The sequence below is a fragment of the Sceloporus undulatus genome, chromosome 8 (assembly GCF_019175285.1).
Source record: "Sceloporus undulatus isolate JIND9_A2432 ecotype Alabama chromosome 8, SceUnd_v1.1, whole genome shotgun sequence".
NCBI classification, from domain to species: domain Eukaryota; kingdom Metazoa; phylum Chordata; class Lepidosauria; order Squamata; family Phrynosomatidae; genus Sceloporus; species Sceloporus undulatus.
This window is the reverse complement of record NC_056529.1, coordinates 14845410-14873379: the sequence shown is the minus strand read 5'-3', so window position 1 is coordinate 14873379 and position 27970 is coordinate 14845410. Positions and strand designations below refer to the sequence as shown.

The following is a 27970-nucleotide window of genomic DNA, read 5'->3' as shown; positions in this document are numbered from 1 at the left end:
GATAGCCATAAAAATAACAGGTTTAATAAATATTAATACAGAAATAGTATATGATACAGTTTCTTCCTCTTTGGGAAATTAAGGCTTTATATTACAGCAAGCCAAACATTTCCCTAAACTTGCAGTAGAGAGACAATCTGTTAAGGAGACAACTACACTCAACCACAGGATGTTTATTCTTTTTTTAACAAAAACATCAGGAATTGTGCAAGCCAATGCAAAACACACTTTGTTACAATGGCAGAATAAATAAAATGCAAACCTCAAAAGAGGCAGCCTAAGTAAAAGGTAAAAATCCAAATTCAGCCTTCACATTCATTCAACCACAATTCTTTTGCCTCATGTATATCACACTAGTGTTTCCATGTCCTCTTATTGTACCAAATTCTTCATGAAAAATGGAACACAAGCCAAAACAAAATGATTTCGTATCTGTCGAAACTCCCTTCCCTATATGCAGTGACTGTTCAACATTCACTTTGTACAGTAACACAACTTTACAAGCACTGTATCAGAATGGGAAAAGGGCAATGAGTGAAACAAAAGAGGAGACTGAGAAAAGGAGGCAAGAGATGCAGTAAAGTTGATACCAGTTTCTTTCCTCCTTTTATCTCACAAAAGGGAGAGACCATTACATGCATAATTACTGGGTTGTTTTAAATGTAATGCTAAGTGACAGTTTGAGGAAATGACCAGCAGAGATCAAAAGTCACTGCATAACAAGTGTTTGCCCACCACTTCAGAGCTGACATTTTCTAATGGAAGATGTTTAGTCCTCCTCCCTCAAAATAAATATTGTCTTGTTCCTCACAGTGGCTAAGATTTATAAAACAGTCCTTGATTAGTATCAAGCAATAGAATACTTCTGTCATTTTGCAGATCAGAATTCTTCCTCAAATATTTGAAACAAAGAACTGACCAAAGAACTCAGCCAACAGAAAACCTCATTGGGTTTATGAATCTACTTTGCCACTTGTTCAATATTGTTCAATAGTTCAATTTGATCTTTGCTTTGCCATAATTCAAGTTTTGTGCTTGTACTAAATATTTAGGAGTGACAGGAAATAAATTATGTCATATTCAAATAAAGAAGAAATCCAGTCTAAGAACCATCCCCCAATGTCTCTGGTGCTGGCTTGTAAGTCAGCACTTAAATTGTAATTGTTTTGACAAGTAAGAAATATCTCCTAGTGATCTGCCATTAACTGCCTGTCCAAGTTATATTTTCATTTTCCCCTTTAGGCCACAAACGAATAAGATATGTAGAACTGATAACACATGTGTAGATTTCAAGGCAGCTTCACAGAGAAGAATAGCCACTGCCCCAAAACAAAATTCTCTACCTTACCAAGCAATGCAAGTGAGTGGCAAAATCAGATGGTTTGGAACAATCACATGGGTCTTCCTGCATTTTTGGCCTCTCCCATATGATTCTGTGGAAGGGTTTACATACTTTCTCAGATCATAAGCACAGTGTGCCTCCTGAGGCCAACAAGCCACAAGACCCACAGAAGCATAAGGGGAGAATGCATGCAATTTTACAAACCAAATGAAACCAGAGAGGTATTCCCAGAATCTAAAAGATGCTGAGTATGAGCTTGTTAGTGGAGAACTACAAGTGATTCCCAAACTTTGCTTCTCTAGATGTTTTGGACTTCAGTTCCCAGAATTCCTGACTGTTGGCCAAACTGGCTTGGGCTTTTGGAAGGTGATGTCCAAAACATCTGGAAGACCAACGTTTGGGAACCACTGAACTAGACAAATGGTAACTACCTTCTTTGCTCCTCCAGTAAATACCCTTGACAAGTAATTTGAAGAGTTACTCCAGATGTACAGAGCTGCTCACGTTTCCCTGCAGTATTCACATTATTTCTTTCTTAATCTTCTGCCATCTAACCAAGACATTCTCATTTCCTCTCCTTTCACTATTAAAAGGGTAGTTCTGCAAGATGTTTTAGTGTCTCAGTGATATGTTATAAAAAACCTGAGATACAAACATAACACACGCATACCTACTAGGAAAGCAAACTTAATGTTTTTAAAAAACCAATAGTTCACAGACATTATCAACATCAACCCAAACGGGAGAAATGGTGCACTGTTTCTGATATAAAAATAATATATTTAGAAATACCTCAACTCAAGGGCCCTTTTTTGTACATCTTTCTGTAAGTCCTGTAGCTGGGGGTCCCTCATTTATCTGTCCTCATTCAAAGACTATTATCAGTCTTCATCCTTCCACCTCTAGCACTGTGATACCAGGGGACATACAACCTCTTCTGTATTTTTTCCTGGGATCCTGAAAGACAATCTCCAGCTTATATCCCCACATCCTGTTCATGTCTCTTTCCCTTCAAGTTTTTTTTTTTGGAAGAATTCAACCTAGCCACCCTAGTTAGAACTCACTTTTAAAAAATCATGTCAGTGTCCTACTATCACTCTCTCCATCAGTCTCTTTAGAACAAGCTGATCCCCAGACTACTCCCATAACCTACCCAACATCCACTCCAAACAAAACAAAACAAAGAATTACCCCATTAACCTGCAGTCCATTTCTCCTTACAAAATTGACCTTTTGGTTCTGATCGGATATGCCTTTAGCTGCCCTTATTTTAGGAATATACGAAAGGCAACTATAATAGATATTTCCCCACAGGGAAAAAAAAATACTATTAGACTTACAGTTCATAAAAATATTCAATGTTTCAAAGGATACTTCAAATAACCAAGTAATTTTTCATATGTACTGAGCAGCAAGTCAAATGATTTGACCATACACCGGGACAAGTTAATCTTTAGAGATGATACATTTTTAAGGAATCTTCCACAAAATATATTAATACAATAAAATCCTAAGTACAGTATCAGCTTCTATATTATGGGCTTTAGATTTGATTTCAATAATATTCCCTGAGACAAAAAGTGAGAAATACAATGATAATGTTTCCACTGCCTGTTTTGAACCTGGGAATATTATATATGGGTGTCTGTAGGACACATTTATGCCAACAACTTGAGTTGTGTAGAATGCTGTCCCCTCAATTCAATTTTGCACCAGGTTGTCAAAGGTTGAGCCAGACCTGAAAGCCCTACAAGAGCAAGAAAGATATGAGGACTATGCCAGCCTTCCTCAACCTGATGCGTTCCAAAGAAACTAGCTGGCTGAAGGATTCTGGGAGTTATAGTCCCAATATATCTGAATGACAGCAGCTGGGGGAGCAGCAAACCAATACAAATACAATGCACCACCATGTCCAAAAACATCTTCTCAGTGGTAGGTAAAGCTATGGCAGTAAAATTCCTTTAAATTGGATATATCCTAAAGACACACATCCATTACAAGGCTTGATTCTTTGTGTGTCTCAGAACTGTGTACACATATGCATACACATGCACTTATGTAACAGCATACAAAAGAGAATTTAATACTCCTTGTTATTATTCCAGTGTGAATGAACCTTGCCACCTCCTTTTCTTCTCACACACAGAATAGCCTTTTGATTCACATAAATAATAAAGCTACATTCAAATCAGAACCTCTGAGTAAATGGGGAACTTCTTGGGACAAACAACCTAACATGATGATGAAAGAAGGCATGCAGAAATTCTGCTGAGGAGTCTCCAAACATGGGAGAAAATCAAATAATTAAAATAATCAAAAAGGCCCTCCCATTAAAGTTAAGCTCAAAAACATAAGATTACTATTTTGTAATCACAGATAGTTTTTGGAATTACTTAACAAGGGAACATCCATGCTGTATTAAAATGAGTTATTTAGACAACCTGCTCATCCAGCTCATGGAACAGGCTTTGAGCAAGTTGCATGGATGGTGCAGTACAATGACCAACTTCTGTGTATAGGAATCATTCCAAACAGACATCCTACAAGAGAAAAAATTTTGTATCGGCTAATGCCTTGTTGTTTTCTAAAGGAAACCATCAGCAATGAAGAGAACACTGCACATTCTTGGTCCATGGGAGCACAGCAGAGTGATCAAACAGCTTATGTGTTTACATGCTTACTCAATACACTGGAGCCATTTTGTTCCTTTCCTGTTATAATTTATACTGGGGCCAAAAGAAGCAAACAAAAGTCTCAATAGTAAGAATCAGGTCATAATCCAGTATCCTAACTGTACAACCTGTACAGCGCTGCAAAAAAAAAAACAAAAACATATGCACAAACATAGAGACTCTCTCTAATACAATCCCTCCATCCTAGGCTTTGTGGTTCCTTGAATGAAGCCTCTGCAGAACATTTGACATGGCAATTTTGACACGCACAAAATTTTGTTCCATGTGCACAACTCATCTGAAATGTAGCCTAAACATTTTAATAGCATCCTTTACACCTTTTATTTAAAACACACACACACACACACACTCCCTAGAGTGCAAAATGCTTATTAAGTATTTTAGCAACAAAACACCGCATTTTAGGGATGTTGTTTTTTTCCTTCTTTAAAAAGTTTTCTTCTTTCATTGCAGACATTTGCTTGTCACACCTCTGAAGCATCCATTGCCGGCAACAGATGCATATGCAAGTGAGCCGACAGCCCACCTGAACTTTCTTGGGTTTCAATCAAGTCACTGGGAAACTTCTTCCTTCCCAAACCACTGTTTTTCATTTGTAAAGGCTCATGGTTGGGCTCTGATACATGCACATATAAGCATCGCAAAGCAGTCTTCGTGCACAGCCTTGAATTCTTCTCGAGTCCAATGAATGCAGCTCATCAACAGACATTTTCAGGTACTCGCCAACTTCTGGGCATGGAGTCACTTGAGGGATGTTAAAGCCATTCTGGCCTCCTTTTAGGAAAGAGAAGAAAAGAAGACAGGGGAAAAATGAACCCAGGAGGAAGAATTAGTCACTTGCTGCTATGTTTCTTTCAATGCACAAAGGACTTTGTTACACAGTTTAATCCCTATTAGCTTCTTGGACAGGCTCAATTTTACATCTGAGTATTTAGTTAACAGCCAGCTCCCAATGTTTGTTTTCTGCTCTTGTATGATCAAGGGTAAAAACACTGGGACTACATGTTGCTAACAGCTACATGCTGCTAACAGCAGTGTGCTTTGCTGCTCTTGCTACCAAAATATAATACAAAGACATTAAATAAAGCAAGTAATATGTAATCCTATTTAAGTGTTATTCTAGCAGTTAAGATGTCTCAACACATGAGGAAAAATCGAGAAAAAGTCAATGAAAAGACATACCATCCCGGTCAGCCATGCTGTCAAAGAAGAGCCAGGCAGAGTCCCCTTTACCATATTTAACAAATGCCACATAGTGGCTTGTCTCTATACAAAGAACAGCAAACAACTCCATCTTCTGACAAGGTATGCAGCCATGTCTCCAGTCCCAGTCTGGCAGATCTTTTGGAAGAGACACCGGATTAAATTTATGACTCTGTCTTCGGGGATGAAGATGAACCTACAAGTGATGAGAAGTGTTAGAATAAACTTTTGATAAGATCAGAGAAATCCTTCTGTCTTCTAAAGGCACCTTTCATCTTATAAGAGAGCATGTGACACAAGATCCCCAACATTGAGCAAGAAGTAGACTAGACATCATTCCAGCAACACTTAGAGGAACTTACTTGGGTATTGCAAGTTTTGCAAAACTGCTTGATTTTGCCTGCAGAAATTTCTGTATCTTCATAGCACTCTCGACATTCATACATTGCAAGTCCTCCACATATGCGGCACTGTCTAGGAGCTGTATTTTGTAAGAGAAAAAATGTCCATTTATCAAGATTGTGCACAAACAGTCAAAGTAGCATCCCTTCACAACACAACATAAATCTAACTCTTATTAAGCTAATCAAAACACAGTAAAACAGCAAAAATCTTAAAAGCAAGCGATGCTTTCATGTGAAAAGAACAAAATGTGGTGTGATATAGTTTATGAGATATTATTCCACCAGGACTGGGAGAAATCCTGATTCTTCTGTTACAAATGAGAAAGCCATTCATCTGTAATACATTTTTAAGCAAATGAATCAGTTAAATAGACTGATCTACACCCCTTCTTCTAAAATTGTAAATGGAGTATCCCACCCAGCTTAAAATAGACCATCCCAAGAGAGTATATGTCTTTACCACCTTTACAGTTGAATGTGAGGACTCATTTCCCTAGGTTTTTTGGGGGGGGAAGGGGGGGGGGGTTGGAAATCAGAGTGTTCAACAGTTAAAGTAGTATCTCTTCACAACACAACATAGCTACTGAAAATCTAATGGATAAAATGAGTTCTGTTTTCTATAATACTTGGCTGACAGGGAGAGCATCAGCAGCTCTAGAAACAATCCTGCCACATCATCGTGAAGAATATTTTATACTCACTGTCTTCTAACAGATCTGTGATATTTAATTCCAAGGAAGGAAAGATTTTGTTGAACATTTTGAAGTCTTTTCCAAATCGAGGCATCTGAATGATGAGACATGAGGGTGCCTAGCAAAAGCCAACAAGAAAATTTGTTTGTGTTTCAGTCAAATCGCAGATCCATCTGTAGTTTCATCAGCATCCAGCTTAATACGCTGTTGAGTCACAACTGATAAAAGCTGTGGAAAACAAGAATATGCACCAAACCTCGGCAAATTTCAAGTTGCTGTTGATGAAAGACCATTCCAATAACTGCTGTATTGTAGGCACTCCAACTTTCTCATTCTTGTCCATAAAAATCTGATAGAAGTAGCAGTCTTGAACCTTTTGACCTGCTGATCTAAGAAGACAGTGTACATTGGGGGAAAAAACATAGTCAACCATAATTAGGACTAACACTCATTAAAAGAAAATGCTTTACTATTATTGCATCCATATAGTAACAGTTCTATATTTCTAAAGCTCCAAATATATGTGGTAACCAACAAGCTTGTGAAGCAATCAAATAAATCTCAGATAAGGGTTTAAAGCAGAGATGGGCACCTGTGGCCCTCCATTTATTTTATTTTATTTCGTTTTGACCATCTCTGATATTCCCATACAACTGGCAATGCAGGTCAAACATCTGGAGAGCACAGAGACCATCCCTGGTACAAAATGTGACCATCAAAATAAGTTGATTAAAGCTAGTCAAGCTAGCCACGAAGTTCTAATAAGGAAGATTACCAGATTTCAAGTAATTTCCAGACAGCCTCTTTATACATATTCATACTAGGCAAAAAAGAAGACAGTAATGTTGATTCTCATACTTCTAAACAGAACATTTATGGTTGTTATCCAGATTTTACAAAAGATACTACATAATCAGAGTCTATACCTATTGTTCCATCATTATTAAAATGTTTTCTGGGGAGCAGAGGAACGGAACATTTTCACAGAGGAGATGAAAAAGAAAGAGAAGCATAACCCAGTGAAGGACATCCAAAACAACATGAGCTACAATTTGGTCTCATGTGGAGAAAAGTGAAATTAACCAAGTTCCATCCATGCCATTTAACAAGGTACATCCCATTAATGTCATAAGCCACAAAGCGGAAAATTACATTACAAAATTTATATTATGGAAGCAGAGGAAAAGACTTACCTTATTTTTAATAGTGGTTCTACTCTCAAAATATGATGAAACAAAATATTCAAAAATTCTTCTGGATCTGTGAAAGAATAAATGTTAAACAGGGTATCCAAGCAGAGCCAAATAAACTAGTTCATGTCTTCCCTATGTACCATGAACAGTCAGGTGACCTACACTCTTATGGGGGAATTATATGCTATCCCAAGGCATTGTTATGAGCTCTGAAGGGCTGAAATGGCACCAATGTTTTGTCCACATCTATCTGTTTATATTCAATAATAAGTTCAGGAAAAAAGTGAATTCAGTTAGCAGGACAGTGTCCCAAATCTTTGAAATCTGTTTAGAAATTCTGGTATTTCAATTCCCTCCCCAAGCAAAACAACTAGCAATTGTGGCCACTACTCAATTCAAGATCTATGTCATCCCCTCTGAGTATCATCCTTTCAGAACTTCTATTTGTAATTTAATACACATCTCCCTTCCCTTTGTTCTCATTGTCAACAGTAAAGAGTTCAAGTTACCTTTTTCTTCAGAGGTGAATCCTGAGGCTGCTTCAACTTTCTCCAATATTTTCCTCAGCTTCATTATTTTTGTTGCACACACATATCCATATCTAGAACATAAAAATGAGCAGACTGAGAGAAAGGGAGACACTGTGTGCGTCTGTGCATGTACGTACGCACACACGCACACACACACACTTTTTAGGAATATGATTTCAAACTCATGCAAATATAGCAAGCAAAAGAAGTACAACACCTATATTCATCCCCTATGATCTTCACAGGAAATGTATGTGGACAAAAAAATTTTAAATGCATGGTTAACACCAGAATAGGCTCTCATATTTGAGATGTAAAGTTTCAGAGAAGTATCGTAGTTCTCAATTCAGGGTGAGACACATTTAATACAAACTTCTGAAGCCACTAATCTATTAAATAGAATCAAACAGAATCACTAATATAATATAATCACTAACGTATTAATAGTCTCAAAAACATGTTTCCAAATCCTCTACTGGGAAACGAAATCAGGAGCCTCTTTTGCATTCACCCCAGAAGAAGCTGTCCTCAGCCTTGCCTTAGGAATAGCACATCTTGTTGATACTAGCCAAAAAGGAGCAACTAGAGTCAAATCAAAAAAACCAGTATGCAGCAAACAACTGAGCTGAGAAATGTGGTAGCCCATCAAGGCAGACCGCCCAAATGTAACGCAGCAGTAACTCTTAGCAATAGCATAGCTCTACATTTCTATACCACTTCATAGTGAACTCAGTAAGTGTTTTACAATCTGTATGCCAATTGCCTCCAACAAGCTAGGTACTAATTTTACTGACCTACAAAAGGATGGAAGGCTGAATCAACCTTGGAGCCCTGGGATCGAACTCACAATGTTGTGGCTACAGTACCAACAGTTAACTATTGTGCCACCAGGGCTCCTGACTCTTCACCTGATCTCAAGGAACTGTTTGCTTTGCAGAGGATATTGGCTCATGTTCTACAGTGCAAGCTATAATTCTTAACCCTCATCATGTCCTTGTATGAACTAACACACATCCAAAACTGCTAACATAGATACAGCTACAATGAGCTGCACAGTACACAGTGAAAACTGGCAGAAAAAAATGGAAGGTAATCTGAAAACAAGCAGATTCATTGATGTGCCTGTGCCTATACTTACATTCTGAGAGGATTAACTATTTCTGTCCGCAGGAGCGCTTGAGTTTCACTATAATATTCTACATCATTTTTCTCTTTTGGTCGAAGCAAGACTGTGTCCAAAACAGAGCTGAATGCAAATAGGCTGAAAAGGGAAAGACATTAATTTCATTCTGGAAACACAGTAAAATGAAGCAGGGAGGAAATAGTTTAAGGCTGGGATTATCATCAAGCCCACAGAACTCCTGTACCCTCACTATAATCCATTGCTTCTGAGAAAGCAGAGGCTAGGACGCATTCCTTACTGTCAGCCACAAAATGTGAATTTTGCTAAAGATTAGTCCCAGTGTTGCCAAGAGCAACATGTATATTACACACTGCAGTTACAGCTGCTGGGGAATGATGACTGTAGCATTCTCCCAAGCAGCTCTGGCAAGAACCAAAAGGGTTGCATTCTCAATGTACCCTGTGACTGGGAGAGTGCTACAGTATACTTTCCCCAGTGTCCTGATCTGCAGTTTCTTAGGCGCGTTACAGACCGCCCCTTTGGGGCAGCCTGTAGGCGCTCCTTTCCCCACCGGATTGGGGCCTCAGCTGCCAGAGCGGCAGCCTCTGGGGCCCCAATCCGCCGCTTTTCAGGCCGCTTCCCCGCTGCCTGGAAAGGGGTGTCCTTGGGGCATGATGCCCCAAGGACACCCAACGGCGGCGGGGACAAGCAGAAAGGGGCCGCTCGGCCCCTTTCTGCCTTGTGTCGCTGGTGTAACCGTCTAAAGGTTGCGCCAGTGACGCAAATCCCGGAAGGAGCTCCATTTTGGAGCTCCTTCTGGCATTGCAGAAAGGGCACTCTATGCGCCCTGGCACGGCGCCAGTACGTCACAACCGCGCCGCCTCGTTTGGAGACGGCACAGTGGTGACGTAGCAATGGCGGCCCCCATGAGGAACGGGCACCACCATTTTGTACGGACTCAGTCCGTATTAGGGTTAGTGGCGTCCGGAGGTGACGCCCCTTTCTAACCCTAGTACAGACCCAGTCCGTACTATAGGCCCGTCTGTAACGGGCCTTAGAAACCCTTTGACTGGGACACTGCCTGCCTTGAGGGGTAGGATGAAGAGGCACTGGCAGAAGTAGCTATGACAACAGAGCTCCATCATTGTCACTATGTCTGATTATGCAGATCTTAGCCAAAGTTTTGAGCATGTATGAGGCCAAATCAGAGCTGGTAGAGTGGAACTCACCTGATCCCTTCAGACCTTCCCTTATCACTCTTTCTTGTCACCAGTTCTTTCTTCTCATCTACTCATCCAGCCCCAGAGAGGTAGGGAAGTATCTCCTAGTCCCCCAATCGAAGCAGCTAAAGTCTTTTAGAATCCACATGGACATCACACAGCTGCTTCCCTCAATCATTAACTCACATTTACAATTCTGAACAATTTTAGCGGGAGCCATTAATTTCATGGCAAGGGCACACTACACTGGAACCTATTATTGCTATTGTGAACTCAATTAAAGACCTAAGCACTACACAGAGATTAAAATAAAAAATATGAACCTGTGAGACCAATGTCATTATTTTGTGCTTCCTATTAATTATTCTTCCTCCTTTTGTACATTTGTCATTTCCCCTCAATTTGAAGTTCAAAATGCAGCTTTAAATCCTTACCAGAATAAGGTGGAATCTAAGTAGCATGAGTTGTAATGACCCTGAATTCCTTTCTTCTTTCCAATCATTGTCTCCAAGCCTTCTTTTTCCATTTTTGGAGGTGTGTTTTCTTCAACCACTTCACTTAGGTAACCTCCAAAAGCTTAGCAATAATAATGAAGAAGAAAATATGATGCATAAGTGTCTGAACTCTACTATTGCTCCAAGTGTTGTAAGGATATGAAGGATAAATTAAAAAGCAAAGCTACTCAGATTTTATATATCAACACACACAAACTCAGAGAGAGAGAGAGCAAGAGATTGCTATTTAGGCTTACACCTGGAGTTATTTTACAGATAAAATGCTGTAAACAAATAGTAACAATTTAAAAAAACTGGATGGCACCATAATACAGGCTCTTCCAAATTTTGGTAAAGTGAAACATACTATTTATATCATTTCATAGGATGAACTTTGTGAAAAACAGAAGCAAAACACTCCATTTCCATTACAGTCTTGCTTAAAATCCATAAGCAAATTGTTTTGTTAAAACATCTGACCTGTAGGTCCATGAATTTCTTATTAACAATTTTAACCAGGTGAATTTTTTAATACTTAAACCTATTACCGTTGCTATTAGACTTATGCTGTAAAATAGTGTATTATAGATCTTATCTCTTCCTGACAAATAAAATGAGTAGGAAATCCATTCTATTGATTCATTATCCACCGAACATTTATTAAACATATACAGAAATAACTTTTATGATGTGTCTAAAAGACAGAAACAGTACCTAAAGAGTTGCAGCGTTCAATCTGGTTAGAGACAGGCTGCAATGAAGCGAATCTGGAATCTGGTCTGCAGCTCTTCAGCTTAACAAAAAGAGCCTTCTTGGGTGCGCAGGTAAAGTATCGAGTTCCTTTAAATGTTCCATCGGTACATCCTGCACATTCTTCTTCCTGGAAAAGTTAAACAGGAGAACATGTCTCACTAAATGAATAACTAATAAATACAAGACTACTGTCTTGGTAGTTATTATTACACTATTTGGTTGACATATGCAGCAGTGCATCTGCCATGAAGGAAAGGGGTAAATGCAATCTTGTGAGAGTTATCCAGTCATACAGACATTATGAGGGTTTCATACTGAGCTCAGCCATGACAAAAGGAGGCTGCACAGCACCAAGGCCTAGCAGGGCTGCATGGCATACCCATCCCTATTTAGGGATGGAAGGAATATTTGAACATGTTTGAAGAGAAGGAAAAATAGGAAACACTGGCAAGCACAATCCTAAAAATAAATGAACCTTCACAATTCAACACTCTTTTAATTCGGAATATGAGGTGTGTGTATGTGGAGGGGTGCCCCACAGTCCTGTTATATTAAACATACATCGCAAGTATACTCAACAGCATCCTTATTAATGGCTTTTAGACCACATTCCATGGAAACTTGGGTTCCCTCAAATCAGAAACCTCTCAGCCTATCTTATAGATGGAGTAATACGCACTTTCAAAATTAGCTGTAATTGAAGTGAACAACTTCCTGAGGACGAAAGGAACATAGTGTATAATGTATAATACATTCGATTTATCTTTTTACTTTTATTTTATTTTTGCTAAAATTATATAAAAATCTAACCCTGAGTTTAACAAATGGTTAGGAAGAAAGGGGAGTTTATCTACGTCACCCGCTGAATAATGGCAGTATATGGAGATGGGATTTTTTAATATGTATTTTTCAATTTTTGATTTTTTTCTTTTGTTTCTCTAATAATAGGACTGAGAGACGATTTAATTTGGTATGTGACATTTATTCAAAGTCAGTTTTTGCTACGGATTACAATTGGTAACTATTACACTAGGAAGTTGTGTTTTACAATGTTTGTAAGGAGACTGGTAGTATGTTAATGGGTATGTATGTACGTATATGTATCTATGTTATTGTGAATGTATATAGATGTGTGAGTTTATGTGCTAGTTTGTTCAAGTTTTTTCTTTTTGCGGTTGTTGCTGTAAGTTTTAATGTAACACTAATAAACTTTACTTTAAACAAATAGCTATAATTACCAGTTCAAGTCCTGCTAAGACTTCATTCACCCCCGGTGGCTGCCCAATCCAACGGATTACACCATAGAAAGGCGGGTTCTCCTTCACTTCTGCCAAGGAACCTGCTTCAAGCCCATGCATATTGATAGGTGCTACCACTGATGGTGGGCTCTCCTGGGTTGGCCCAACATTACCCTCGCCAATAACTGATTGAACAGATAAAGAAAGTGGGCTGTGTCCTATAGCATTGTTGCTGCTGGACATTTTTGTCAGACTGAAAGGCAGGGAATGAAATCTGTTTTCAGCTGATAAAGTATTTGCTGGGGGAGGCTGCAGAGGTGGCGAAGAATGGCCGAACCCCGAAGAGGAGTCATTAAGTGATTTTGCAGAGTCTTCAGCAACTGGAGAAATAAAATAAACAAAACAAAGTAAATAATGAAATGAGAGGAATTCAAGTAACTTTCATTAGTGCTTGAGCTAAAGCTGTATGCTTTCCACAAAAAAGTATTAAAATATGCATGGAATTTCTCTCTTGGACTGATTCTATTATGAAAGAATGACCTACTTAAAAAGCATATTGGCACTTGCTCAGACAGAACAAAGCAAGAACAGTTTATAAAGGACAGGCATTTTCTTTCTGATCAAAGAACTGAGGTTGCAATTGTATGCACACTTTAATTTTGAGTAAGTCCCACTGGACACAGTGAAAGCTATTTTCAAGTAAACATGCATAAGGTTGTGCCGAAAATCATGTGCTTGCCCTATAAATTTCTGTATTTGTATTCTGATTAAAGGGAGTGAACTATGAGGAAGGACAAAGATCAGAAAATCTCCATCGAAGTTAGACTTAAGATAACAGATAAGTTTACAAATTGTGTTCCAAAAGTTGGTGTTCCTCAATGAGAAGATCATGATGACAGACATGATTCCCTAAAGAATCTACCCAGTGCTATCAATAAAGTATTGGGGGTATTTTTGGAGCCCAAGCAGCACCATATAGGCTTGGCCACTCCTTTCCATAAACTGTCCCTGTGCCCTACAACATTCTCCAGAATCCTCTGTACCAAATGCATTTCAAATGGTAGAGGGGATGTTTAGCAGACAAGATGGTGTGAAAAGGAGTTCAAGGTGACAGAAAGTTTGAACACCACCACAGTGAGCACACTATAGTCTACTTTATACTACAGAATTATAGTACTACAGTCTACTCTAAATGCTATGGTGCCCTCCCTAAACTGCAAATCCCAGATTTCCACTGGTTGCTGCCATAGGAGTTAAAATAGAATACAGCCCTATAATTGTGTAGTGTGGAAGGCCCCAGTAGGTCTTTTTTTAACTCCTATTCAACATTTAACTCCTGTTCAAATGTCTGAAGTATTTTTTTATCAGTAGTTTACAAAACAGAGACTCATCAGACCACTGAGCTCCGCTCGACTACTACCACCCTGGCCCAATTCAGGAAGGACCTGAAAACCTTCCTGTTCCAACAGACATTCCCCGATTAAGATCCTGTGGGCCTCCCTCCTCTTCCGTGGCCAAGAGGTTGGGCTATGGGGCTTTTTTTGCCTGTTATTTTTATTGTTGTATGGAGGGCTTTGATATATATGTATTTTAATGCTTTATGTATTGTTGTTTTTATCTTGTTGTAAGCCGCCCTGATCGCAGGAAGGAGCGGGATAGAAATAAACACTTTATTTATTATTATTTAACTCACCAGTTATTATCCAAGATGGGGGGAAAAGAGGTACCAGCTTAAACTGATGTATGGGTTGAAACGTTTTACGACTTTAAGATAAATAATAAGAATGCACAGAGTATCTTCCTCTTTAACCCCTTCAACAATTCATAAAGGTCCCTATAAAGAAGGGGCCACTCAAAATCTAACATGTCTCTTAGCAGTATGTTCAGCACAATATGTTCTGGAGGAGAGTACAGTGGTTGTGGGCAGGAGAGATATACATTAAAGAAATTAAAGTAGATTTCATTTTTAAAGTTACAAATATATTTGTTCTTAGGACTGGAAGTACTGAATATCACAGCTCTAAAATACAGAAATTTGAGTCACGACTTAGGTGCAAGGAAGAAAGTTTGTACCCCCCAACAGTAGTTTGCTAGAATTCAACTATTTCCAAAAACGAGGCCCTGTCACTGAAAGGCTTCAGAGGACAAAGTCACCAAGTTATTACCTGACGATTCATAAATAAATCATGAGTCAAAGCTGAGTAGATGAAGTCACAAGCTTGTGTATTTGTAAGTTACTATTTATAAGCATCTTGCATCCTGCGCCTGCAATCTAGCTGCTCTAATAGAGAGAGTGAGCTCAAACTTTCACAGAATGTTACCTCAGGACTCCTCTATTATGACTGACTTAGTGACTGTGCAAGATGTACTAAGTGAAATGCCTTGAGTTATATATTCAATACCGGCCCGCATCCAAGGAACCAGAAAACTAGTTCTTTGAGACCAAGAGGGCTACAGATGTCTCCGCTCTGCCCCCACAACAAATTGCTACTGAAGCAGAGGACAATTTTCATAGTAGCTCAGAATATGGCACTGGGTTCAGCTGTTTAAAACAGACAGTAGAATAATTCCACTGTGGGGAATAATTAAGCAGCTAGCATCACATAAATAACCCTAGGCAGGATAAAACATCCCTCATTTGAGGCAGCACCTAAAACAACATTAAGCATGAAAACCGTCATTCTTCTACAAGGCCATGCTAGTAAGTCAGATTTCTTTTTAACTGCAAGGCAATTAATATTTTCAAATGATTTGATTGCAGAATCTTTTCATTGCCACAAACAGATGTTCGGCCTATACTGAAATGTAGTGAAGTCTAGTCTTTTATTACCTTCATCAATATACCATGTGTTTTTTGATTTTGTCTGTGGTTGAGAATCAACTGAAGATCCATTTAAGGTGTAGAAAAATTCTGATCTGTTTCTATTTCCAGGGTCAGAGAGTGCACCTAAGACACAAGCCAGAGCACAAAAGAATATATATATATGATTAAGATATATAGAAAAGATATATACGTAGACACATACACATGCCTAGTTACATTAACAGAAAGATTTATAATCCTTTAAGGCAACCCTTCCCTAGCCTGGTGCTCTCCAGATCTCTTGGAGCAGAACTTCTATCATTCCCAGCCAACATAACTGGAAGGCCTCAACTGCTTCAAAACAGGTCTTTCTGCTAAGCTTACAAAGTAATAGCAGAGCCTACAAAAGACCTTACAGACCTGGTCCAATCACTGCAATATGGTACAATCTACACAGACCTTTAACCCTTACTCAGACAGTACTTTGCATAAAACAAAAGTGCATCAATCAACCAAAGCTTTGAAACTTTCTCCCCACATCAGGATTCAGTTCCCTGCCACAAGCTCAAGATTACTACAAAAATATGTATTTAGAATTATTAGCTGAAGGAATTTCCTTGGAAGAGATAGCCAGCAATTCCTCCCCCCATGTTTATGTATTGCAGCAAGGACAACACTCTTGTAACATCACAAAGTCCAAGGAATATATTACTGTAACAGCAGATGGTAGATTAGACACCATATACTTGCCAAATCACAACACTTTGTGAGTTTGATGAATGAAATCCCAGACCATTATAAATATCAGGCTTGTAGCACCTTAAAAGACTTTTAGCTGTTTGAGATTAGAAAGCAGTTTTTAAACTGCAGTTCTGAACAACTCTATTAATTTCTAGAGTTTTTGCACAATAATTATTTAATGGTTAAACATATTAGTTTACATTTGCATCCTGTCTTTCTAGCAAATTATGTTTGAAGGTAACTAACATCTGATGTCCCACTAAAATAGCTAAGTGAAAATACCTGTAGACTTTGGCTTACTGTGATTGAACCCTTTATCACAGCCGCTTCGCGAGGTAAAGCCAAGTTTAGGAGGTCTCCTTTCCTGAGACACAGCCTCTAAAGTAAAACAGAATTGTTATTTACAATACAGAAATATTCACGTATTCATTTTGAAGTATCAATTTAGTCAAAACAGAGGTAACTGTCAGACACATACTAGCATAGTACACATGAATCATAGAATCGTAGAGTTGGAAGAGACCACAAGGGCCATCCAGTCCAACCCCCTGCCATGCATCCCCGACAGATGGCCATCCAGCCTCTGTTTAAAGACTTCCAAGGAAGGAGACTCCACTACACTCCAAGGAAGGAACAGCCCTTACTGTCAGGAAGTTCCTCCTAATGTTGAGGTGGAATCTCTTTTCCTATAGCTTGCATCCACTGTTCCAGATCCTGTTCTCTGGAGCAGCAGAAAACAAGCTTGCTCCCTCCTCAAAATGACATCCCTTCAAATATTTAAACAAGGCTATCATTTTCACCTCTTAACCTTCTCTTCTCCAGGCTAAACATCCCCAGCTCCTAAAGTCATTTCTCATAGGACATGGTTTCCAGACCCTTCACCATTTTAGTCACCCTCCTTTGGACACGCTCCACTTTCTCAACGTCCTTTTGAATTGTGGTGCCCAGAACTAGAAACAATATTCCAGGTGGGGCCTGACCAAAGCAGAATATAGTGGCACTATTACTTCTCTTGATCTAGACACTATACCAGTTATGGTGAACCTATGGCACGCGTGCCAGAGGTGGCACTCGGAGCCCTCTGTGTGGGTACATGTGCCGTCGCCCCAGCACAGAGTTTGCCAGAGTTTGTTACTAGAAAGCCAGAGGGACACGGCACTTTTCAATAAATAAGTGGGTTTTGGGTTACAGTTTCGGCACTCAGCCTCTAAAAGGTTCACCATCACTGCACTATACTTTTATTGATGCAGCCTATAATTGCATTGGCCTTTTTTGCTGCTGCATCACACTGTTGACTTATGTTCAACTTGTGATCTACTTGGACTCCCAGATCCCTTTCACATGTAGTTTCATTCAGCCAGGTGTCCCCCATCCTATATCTGTGCATTTCATTTTTCTGCCCTAACTGCAGTACTTTACATTTCTCCATGTTGAATTTCATTTTGTTAGCTTTGGCCCAGCTTTCTAGTCTATTCAGGTCATTTTGAATTTTGATCCTGTCCTCTGGAGTATTAGCTATTCCTCCTAATTTGGTGTTGTCTGCAAATTTGATAAGTATGCCCCCAATTCTGTCATCCAAGTCATTGATAAAGATGTTGAATAGCACTGGGCCCAGGACAGAGCCTTGTGGGACCCCAAAGGTCACTTCTCTCCAGGATGAAAAGGAGCCGTTGTTGAGCACCCTTTGGGTTCGGCCAGTCAACCAATTGCTCAGTTGCAAAAACAATGTCATAATTTAAAACCATACTAAGAGAAACAAACTCTCTTGGAAGATGTAAAAAGCCCTTAAATAATAAAAATTGCATCAGTTAGCATACTACCTTGCCCTTAGAGGATCAATCATATAGAGCAGTGATGACGAACCTATGGCACGCGTGCCAGAGGTGGCACTCAGAGCCCTCTCTGTGGGGCACATGTGCCATCATCCCAGCACAGAGTCTGCCAGAGTTTGTTACTAGAAAGCCAGAGGGACATGGCACTTTGCAATAAATAAGTGGGTTTTGGGTCGCAATTTGGGCACTCGGCCTCGAAAAGGTTCACCATCACTGATATAGAGTATGTTTCTGGCCTCACATTCCTTTCAGGTTTCACAGCATTTTACTTGAATTTTACTTGAATTTATTCTTACAGTGAAGTTGCATAAAAAAGATGGTGTGGAAAAGAAAAGTTTCCCCTTCCCTAGAATCAATGACAGCATATGCTTCAAAGGGCAGTCTTTAAAAAAAACAAGTATTGCCTCTAAATTTATGTCAGTCGCTTCCTGCATGGTTTGTAGAGTAGCATATACTTATCAAACTTCTCAGCCTCGGCTTTTCAAGTTGCCTAGCAAATGGAAACATCTCACACAAAAAGAGATTCCCCCTTTTTAGTCTCCAACACAAATATTTTCTGATGGATCCTGGACAAAAAAGTAGATTTAAGTGTTGGAGAAGAAAAGTGCTTATTTCAATAAAAAATGCTGCATCTTTCCCTGCTTTTTACTAAACAGGGCTTCTCACTAAAATAGCATATTATCACGTACACAGAAAATTGCTATTTTCTCTGCATAACATCTGAGGATTTTTAACCAAGCAAGATATCCGTTAAAGAGTTCAAATGAAAATGTGTCTTTATGTTTCATAATCAGAATATTGCTGTTCAATTACACTTTAACCAAGCTGTCCCTTGGAAATAACACTATTAACACACTTCAGTTACTTTCGCTGGAGTACATTAGCTTATCTTCAGCCAGCCAGCCAAGAAAGACTGATCTTTCAAGGAAACCATATTAGCATGTTTTAAAGGCAGCAGCAGAGCATTGCCTCAAGCTCTTACAAGATGGCAATTATGCTTAAAACACCTAACACTCCATAGCATCAGTCTTACAATTAGGGCCTCTTTTCATCACAGAATATATTTTGAAGTTACAGGTTTTCTTTAATTTCTGTTTTTAAGTTAACATTTTCTCTTATGTTCTCCAAAGACAATATACATCACAGCTCCTGCCACATTTCTGTCCCTCACACAATAGAAGGTAAGACTATCAATGGTTACCCATCATCACAGTGATGGCAGGCCTCCCAAAAGCACTCAGTTCAGAAGCACAAGTGGGAAGGTACAATGGCTCCCCTTTCCTGTTTATGGACTTCCCCATCAGACTGACAACAGGGAAGATAATGCAGAACCAGATCAGCCCGATCCAGCAAAGCTGCTCTTGCATATGTCAGTGACTCACTCAAGTAAATCTCATCTTAGGAAGAAGGGTATTAGTGGCATTTCCAACCCTTCTCCACCACCTCTCCCTATACTTTCTAGAGTTTGAAGAAAACACTCCACACCTAGGAGCCCAACCTCCTCTTTCCCTGGATTTACATAATATATCTGAAAAGAAATGAAACCATTACATTTTGAGACCAGTGACAGCAATCCAGTATTTCCTGTGTTCCACCACAGTCTAATGGAGGCTGCGCCAGCTGATCTTAACTACGGTAGGTGACTGACCATTGTCCTGCTACCCAAGGAGAACAACTGCCTCGGTACAAGGCTACTGACAGCTCCCATAATCTAGTCACACATGCAGTATATAGGTGTCTGTGTTGTTAGCTCGTGAATAGGAAAAATTGCACTCCAGCACCAATGAAGAAAGAACAGCTTGCCTGTGGTTCTGAACACTATTTACAAATGCCAATTCCTTTGCCACAACATATGCAGGCATCATTTGAACATATTCCTTTTGAAGAAAGTGTAAGAAAACAATTCAGTGCACAATGCCCTCCTTATTAACCAAGTATTAAATAGTCAGAAGCAATATGTGTTGATTCTCATTATGTGCTTTTATAATATTCTTAGCCAGGCATGTAATTAAGCAGTAACATGGCCATTAAGTGGAAATCAGAAATGCCTCTCCCTTTTCTGCACTCTATGCTCTTCCTCTTTCTTATCCCACACACTGCCATAATACAGCAATACAATTCCTCATCGCAGAAAACCCAGTGCCTCATTATGGTGCCTTTAATCTCCATTTTTTAACACAAACAAAAAGGTCCAACAAGACCAGCATTTCTGTAAAACAGCACCATGCTGTCAATGGCAGGTTATGGTGAGTTGGGAAAGAAAGAAATTGTACACATGGAACCATGAAGCCTAAGGACTTTGAATAACATTTCCAGGAACCCAAAGGAGATGCAAGTCAATAGAATGAGACAGAAGGCAATGCAATCCCACACAATAGATGAGTGAGCCTACTGACCAGCAAATACATTTACCAACTGAAATATAATAATATATGCCTTATCAACAATAAAACTAGCATTAGATGCCTAACTATTAGGGTTTAATATGTACACATGTGTGTATGCATGTATACATAATATACAAAAGGCATACCTGGGATAACATCATTGATATGCAAGAGAAGTGTGCTTTCAACACTTGCAAAACTACACAGCTGTTGTCCGTTGTATCTTCCATCCCAATTTCCAATTGGATTATCCTAAAAACCATTTTAAAACACTGTTATGTGTTGCCCAAAAGGTGTGCATGAAGACTTCAAGAAAGCATCTGCAAGGTTCAATCAAGGTCTTGGCTACATGCAAACCAGACAGATTACACAAGCTTTCACAAGAAATGCCAAGACTCCCTCTGCAATGGCATTTCAGGTATGACACTTGTGACATTATTCTGCCTTCCACATTTCAAGAAATGAAATGTATTCTGCAATATTGTTTGTTTTCAGATGAGCCACAGACATTTGTACACTGGAGACTGCAACATTTAAAAAACTGCCCAAGTGATGGGAGGAAAGCCAAGCAAAGTTTGTCAGCAACACAGAAGTTCCACAACTAAAGCTATTCACAACAGATATATGAATGGCTTTCATGCTTTGTTGGATTCTTTACCACTCTGTTATTAAGAGGCAGCTTCCAATACTGAAAAGACATGCCTGTTTCTTTATGGAATAGCAAAAGTAAAAATATATCCATATATACTCAAAATGCAAAATAGGGGTTTTTTGCCATGTTGAATGCCTACTAATATCCCAAGAGCAACAATACTACTTCATTTGCTTTTTATTTTAAGTCTCAATAAGCCCCATCTGATTTCAAAACACAAGCAGAGGGAAAATGAAGAACAGCATATGCTACTAATGTATTTTAGGAGAGTGTATCCTTCGAGCCAGAATATCAATTCACTTAAAAAAAAACACCCAACCTTATACCCTCCTAGCAAGCAAAAAAAATGTCAAGATGATCATTCCAAAGAACTGAAAAGGATCAGCAAAACCAACCTTGAGTCATTATAAAGCTGGCTGGTCAGCAGAACAAATCAATATGAAATATTGTGCCCGGTCAGTTTCAAGTAAGTTTTAAAGGGGTCCTATAAATAAGGCCACAAAAATTACTAGTGGGGTAAAATGTAATCAACCAATAAAGACTAATAAAAAATTGACAAGTATTTATACTCAAATGGCTCAACAAAAGAAGAATTAAATCTTCTGTAAAGCTGCATTGTCCGATTTCTTGAAAGAGATTCTCTCTCTCACTTGAGATAATCTGGCAAGTGGTTCTTTCCAAACCCAACTAGTTCAGTTTTTGTCTAATGCTAAACAAAGCTGCTGGGTGGCAATTGTATATGGCAAAAAGAATCACAAGTTGGTTGCAGATATCCATCCCACCAATATTGCATGTACCTCTAAATTTAAACACACATGCAAAAAGTTATAAGAATCAGTTGAATTTCTTACCATGTCCACTCCAACAACGTATCCTAAACTCTCGTTTCCTGGTAAGACATCACAGAATATAACTGTCCCATACTCTATATTCTTCCCTATCTTCACAGAAACCCTGGAGTTGAGCTCCAAAGGAGGAAGGTCTACCTGCATTGAGTCAACTGGAGCTGCATAGTCATTTTCCAGTTCATTGTCATCATCTTCCATCAGCTCTAGTTTGTCCAGTGCAACAAACACTCCACAGTCCTCGTCACATCTGAACAGCTGTTTGCCTTGGTACTGTCCATCTGTAAATCCCTGACCACGACCTTCTTCCTAGATACGCAGAAGAAATGTATCATTGGTTAAGTACTGTTATAAGAGTAAATGGAATGCTGAACTTACAGGAGAGAACAAGTTGAAAACACTGCCCAGGGATGAAGTTTACTTGGTGAGCTTTGGCAAGGTCTCTAAACCCAATCCATCCCACAGGTGGTTTAGAAGCACAAATGGAGCCATATGTACCATCTTAAGACACGTATAAGGAAAAGTGAGATATAATTTAAACAAATGAAAGGTCTTTTTCATCCTTTCAGAATATTTATGCAATCATACACAAAATCTGTTTTTTGCACAAATAAAGAAAACTTACCAAAAGCTCCACTCCAAAGAATATGCCTGACAGTGATCTCTCTTGTATCAAGGGTCCTCTAAAGCGAACAACTCCAGGATATTTTTCATCTCCTGACCTCAGCTGTACTTTCACAGCTGAGCCAACTTCAATGTGGAGGCCCTTACTCAGTCTAGCCTTGCTTTTAAATATACTGTATCTTTCCTCACAATTAGTAACTGCCAAAAGCAGTTCCGCTCGTTTCTCATCAATTTCAACAACTTCTTTCTCGTCCACAAGCAGAACCGCATGGGGCTGCTCCAAAATCTTGATTCCTATTTGTAACTTTTTGCTTTTGGACGAAGGGTTGCTTCTGGTATGTCCTCCTGAAGACCGGTCTTGTACAAACTGACCAATGCTACCCTTGGGTACTTTCAATAACTTTTGAGTCTGTTTGTCTATAATGCTGCATTCTTGGAGAAGCAAGTAAAATATACGGTCTTCCCAATAGGGAGAGCTGGCTTTTTCTTGACTCCACGAACTCATTGTGGTTCAAACTTGCACGAACACAAAGAGGAATATTCAGAATAGCCAAGTTTTCATAATAACTGCAAAGGAATTATCGGATTCCACTACAAGGCCTCAGCTCCAAGAATGAGTTAATGAGTCTTCATCCATGTCCTCCTGAGCTAAATCCAGAGCAGATGACCTGGAGCACAAAAATAAAAGATGGTATCACTGGAGGCTGAATGGCCCCATAATAAAAGCAAAGCACAAGAAAAGAAACCTCTTTTGAAAGCAAACATCACTGTTTTTTATAGACCTATTACAGCAACCAGCTGGCAAGAAAGAGAATGCTCTGAGGTAGCCTGAAAGGCCATGCTAAAGATTTTGGCTGCACAATAAAACTGCTATATTGTGTACTCCTCATAACTACGACTGTGTTTTTAAAAAATGACTATTATACCAAAACAGTGTCATCTTTATTTACACTTTGAACAGCTATTTTTGATCTGTTACTGTAGAACAGAACAGCTCTCCTTCCTTATACAAAAGAAACAAAACCTGGTCTTCTTGTGCAAGTTACTCAGCCCATCTCCAAACAGTGTGGTTCAATGTATATGGAAGGTCAAAGATACAAGAAGGCAGAAGGAATGGCAAAGATGAGATGGACTGCGTTTTTCTTAAATTGCTAGTCTTCTGCCTTTCATCAGTAACTCAGTAAGACTTGTAATGAGGTCTAAGTGAAAGGCAAATTCACTGGTAGTTTAAAAGGTATCAGGCGGTGGAGTAGCTACAAGGTCCTCATTTGGCAGATGGCTTTAACCATAGGTAGATAAAGGGCCAGATATCTGTGAGGCATTTTCAGCCTCCCTGCTTCTGGCACTCCACCACTTACTTCTAAATACTGGGAGACTTTCCAAAGCGGCCTTCCTTGAGCACTTTTTATTGCCTGTTAAATCTTTCTTCTGCAGTGCAAAAGGCCACTGAATGAAGATTTAGGACTCCATAAAACTGTCTATGCAGCTATCTGCTGCAAAAGGGAAGACACTTGTGTGGTTTTGCGTTTTCTTGGAAACATTTGGGCATGGCAAATGGCTTTGCCCAGCAGAGGATTCTGGAAGCAGTAGTAAAACAATTTCCCCATAGTTGGGCAGGATTTGTGGAGTAAGAACTGTCAAATAATGAATTCAAAGGTAACAGATCTACCAAGAGGTTTTATACATGTTCAGAGGTTTACGCTGTAAAATGTATCATGCGCCTGAGGCAAACACATGCTTAGAAACAGGCATCACACAGGTACACACATCAGAATGCCAACACTGACAGGATGACTTGTCAAATATAAACCATTTGTCACATGGTGGGTAGTATTGGCCTTAGTGCTAGACATGAAGGACAAAGAAGAGTGACTGGTTCTTCTTCTTATGCCTTTAACATGGTGTTCTGGAGGCATCTTTGGAAACTCAATGTTACAAGATTTTTCTGTCTGATCCAGAAAGTCAATTTTTATAACTTGCTTCTTCCAAAACTGGAGGTCTTCAAGCGACTATTTTGTACAAAAACAACTACTAAATCAGCTGATATATGAAAGAGGTGATTCAATTGCTCTTCCTCCTAGATCAGACCTGTACAACTTGGCAGCAGGAAGGGGCCAATTAAATACGTTAATTTATTCAGGCTGCAAATAGGTTTTAATTAAATATTCATCCTCCTCCTCCTCTGCCTGGCACTTTCCGCTGAGCAGCGGAGGAGCATTGAAAGTGTTCACCCATCCTCAGGAGAAAGCCAAGCAGTAGAGGGGCCTTGCTTGGCAAGCATTTGCCCATCCTCCTCCTCTACTACCTGGCCTTCTCTTCAGGAGATGGCCGGGCAGCAGAGGAGCCTTGAAGTTGTTCCACACACTTGCAGGCCACCCAAAATCCTTTGGCGGGCCGCATGCGTCCCCTGGGCTGTATGTTGCTCATGCCTGTCCTAGATAAGGAGCAGCCATAGTGATTTCTGGACACAATTTTCGCAACCCACAACCTACCAATAACGATAATTTTTAATGGAAAACCGGGCCTCCAGGAGCAATAGTTTGCACCAAGAACAGGATGCAAGGTCCCTTCAATCTCCATAAAACTCACTCCCCAAAACCTGTTTCATTTTACCCCCCCCCCCCCCCCACCATCCTTCCAGGCCTGATACAGCCCACAGTTGGTCATAAAAACTTGCCCCTCTCCTAACTGTTAGAAGCTGCCCATCTCTGTCCTAGAAGCACACAACAGCATTCAATAATAACACTTTACTCAGACAACTCTTAAAAAGCAAAGGTAGATAAATCCATCAACATGTACTTCTCATGGTCGATAAGGATACAATGGAAGTACAACACCGAAAAATGGATTATGGGCACAAAACAAGAGGAAAAACCATCACTTCTAAGTTCTGCTTATTAGCTTCCAAGAAACAAAGTAGCCCTTCAGTTCTTGAGGCAAAAGGAAGAGAAAGATCTGAAAGCAAATGGTACCCATGTTATGTATATACCTTTACACCTTTCTTTTGTCTCACTCAAAACAAAGAAAGCCATCTTTTATCATGTTAGATCATTGGTCCATCTAGCTCACTTTTACCTATAAACTACCAGTGGCTCTAGCCATGGATTGAACATAGAGATACCAAGGATTGGACTGCCTTCTGCACAGAAAACATGGGTTCTATCACTCAACTATGGATCCCCCCCCCCATTTTTTGGTCTTTTCTTGCTTTGAGGAGATGTGGTCAATGTTACAAAAGGAGGGAGGGCTGACCTAGTATGTTGGGCTGCTCTTCTCTCTTTCTCTTCCTTCTTAATGTGAGAGGATATTGGCATATTTTGGAAAAGTTAACAACTATAGTAAACGCCTCCAAACAATACTCTGGGGTTAGGGGTGAAGGAGCTCTGTGGATGTGGAAATACTACAAATTAAAAAAAAACACTATTATTTTTACCTGAGAGAAGACCTCTCTAGGAATCTCCAGCTCCTCTATGGTCAAAATCTGCCAGGAGTTGATCACAGAGTTGCGCCGGAGGACCTAGAGATTCCTAGAGAGAACATATTGATCGAAACCGCAAATAACCAAATCCGCTAAAGTCAAAGCCACAAATGCGGAGGGCCGACTATTCTAGAATACTATCTCATTTGTGAAATTGTGATCCTCCCTCCCCCCCAGAAAAAAGCTGTGTTTTCAAAACACTCATTAATTTACTATATCTTTACATCTTTATTATTTTTGTTATCATTAAAATCACTATACTAAGCCACTGATGTTATTATCTTAATTGTTGCATTTTAATCATCTGGTGGGAGGGTCAGGGATTGACGTATTCCATTGTGTTTTGATGTCATTTATGCTGTGTTTTACTGCGTTTGTCCTTTTATTCATACTGTGATCCTGCCTCGATCCGTTGGGAGAGGTGGGAAATATAAATAAACCATATAATAATAATAATTATTATTATTATTCAGATTATGGTATTTTGAATATATCCTTACATCAACACTGACTTCCTACCTTCAATAGTTTGCACTCATTAAATCCTAGTGACTCTCCAACTGAGTTGTATCCATAAACCTTTACCTAGAGTATATGCAACTCTTCCATCCTCCTCCTCCTCCTCCTTATTGTACTTCTACAACATCGAAGTGCTTTTAATATTAGCTCAAGCGTTCTTATTAGGTTCTTAATATTCCCGTTAATTAATTAAATCAGCCAATAAGCCACCGCAGACCCTGCTGAAGTCACTGGAAACGAATGGGCCGTTATAATGCATAGTGTTTTAATTAGATCGTAATTAATATTATCACCTACGTAGAACGGTATTTAAAAGCTTCTTGTAGACATGATATCCCACGTTCAACATGTAATAAAATCACATCCGTTACTCGTTCTTTACTACTTTGTCTAAGTCTGATTCACATCGAACCGTTTGATGTGAACTAAACCAGCCATTTAAAAGGAAAACACATACAATTATTATCGATGTCTTTCCTCTTCTTGCTGTTTTCCTTTCATATTGTCATCGTAATTCCACAAAGGAATTATAATATTATAATATTATAACACTGTAATGATACTGATAACCATTAGGGCTAATAAATAATAACAACAACAACATTAATAATAATGTATCTCTAATCTATGCATTGATTCTTCTTCCTTCCCCAATGCTTCCATATTGCTCTTCCTCTAAAGGTAGTAAATGCAGATTACATTCAATCCTTGGATTTGATCTGAAGGAAGGACAAAACTGGGGGGTTTGGGAGTAAAAAGCAAAAGGTGACACACTGCAGAAATAATCCGCTTTGAGATCGCTTTAACTGCCCTGGGAACTGTGGGAGTTGTAGTTCATTGTGGCGCTATGGCAGAGGAGGCTGAATGTCTCGCGGAACTACATTTCCCATCATTCCCTAGCATTGAGGCAAAGGCAGTCAAAGCGGTCTCAAGATGGGTTATTATCTCTGCAGCGCGAACGCAGCCTTATAGAGGGAGGAAAAGGGCTCCGCAGCGGCTGCAACCGCCACTCACCGGGACCAGCGTCGCCTCAGGGGTCGCCATCCCCTCCTTCGGCCGCCGAAGCCCCGCTCCGACGACGACGACGACGCTTCATCTCCTCCGAGGCAGCCTCTCTGAGAGGCACGCATCCTACCTTGCTCCGCACGCCAATCTCCCTCCGCACCGCCCCTTGATCACCCACGTACCCAATAGCGCGACGCCG

At 39.6% G+C, this 27970-nt stretch overlaps 1 protein-coding gene across 2 annotated transcripts; it reads right to left on the bottom strand.

The window, feature by feature from the left end:
* Window positions 1-8: 8 nt before the first annotated feature.
* Window positions 9-27906, bottom strand: CYLD (CYLD lysine 63 deubiquitinase). 2 transcript variants are annotated; one of them, XM_042437860.1, is made up of 17 exons: window positions 27781-27906; window positions 22771-23437; window positions 22152-22454; window positions 20795-20900; window positions 16712-16807; window positions 15716-15832; window positions 12886-13265; window positions 11609-11774; window positions 10835-10976; window positions 9196-9318; window positions 8037-8128; window positions 7528-7594; window positions 6591-6723; window positions 6344-6452; window positions 5601-5719; window positions 5218-5434; window positions 9-4809 (listed from the first exon to the last, which is right to left on the bottom strand). In XM_042437860.1, the coding sequence occupies exons 2-17, from the start codon at window positions 23272-23274 to the stop codon at window positions 4625-4627; spliced, it is 2859 nt and encodes a 952-aa protein (XP_042293794.1). In that variant the 5' UTR covers window positions 23275-23437; window positions 27781-27906; the 3' UTR covers window positions 9-4624. The 2 variants fall into 2 exon arrangements, with proteins under 2 accessions (XP_042293794.1, XP_042293795.1); XM_042437861.1 differs by having other exon boundaries at window positions 22287-22454.
* Window positions 27907-27970: the final 64 nt, after the last annotated feature.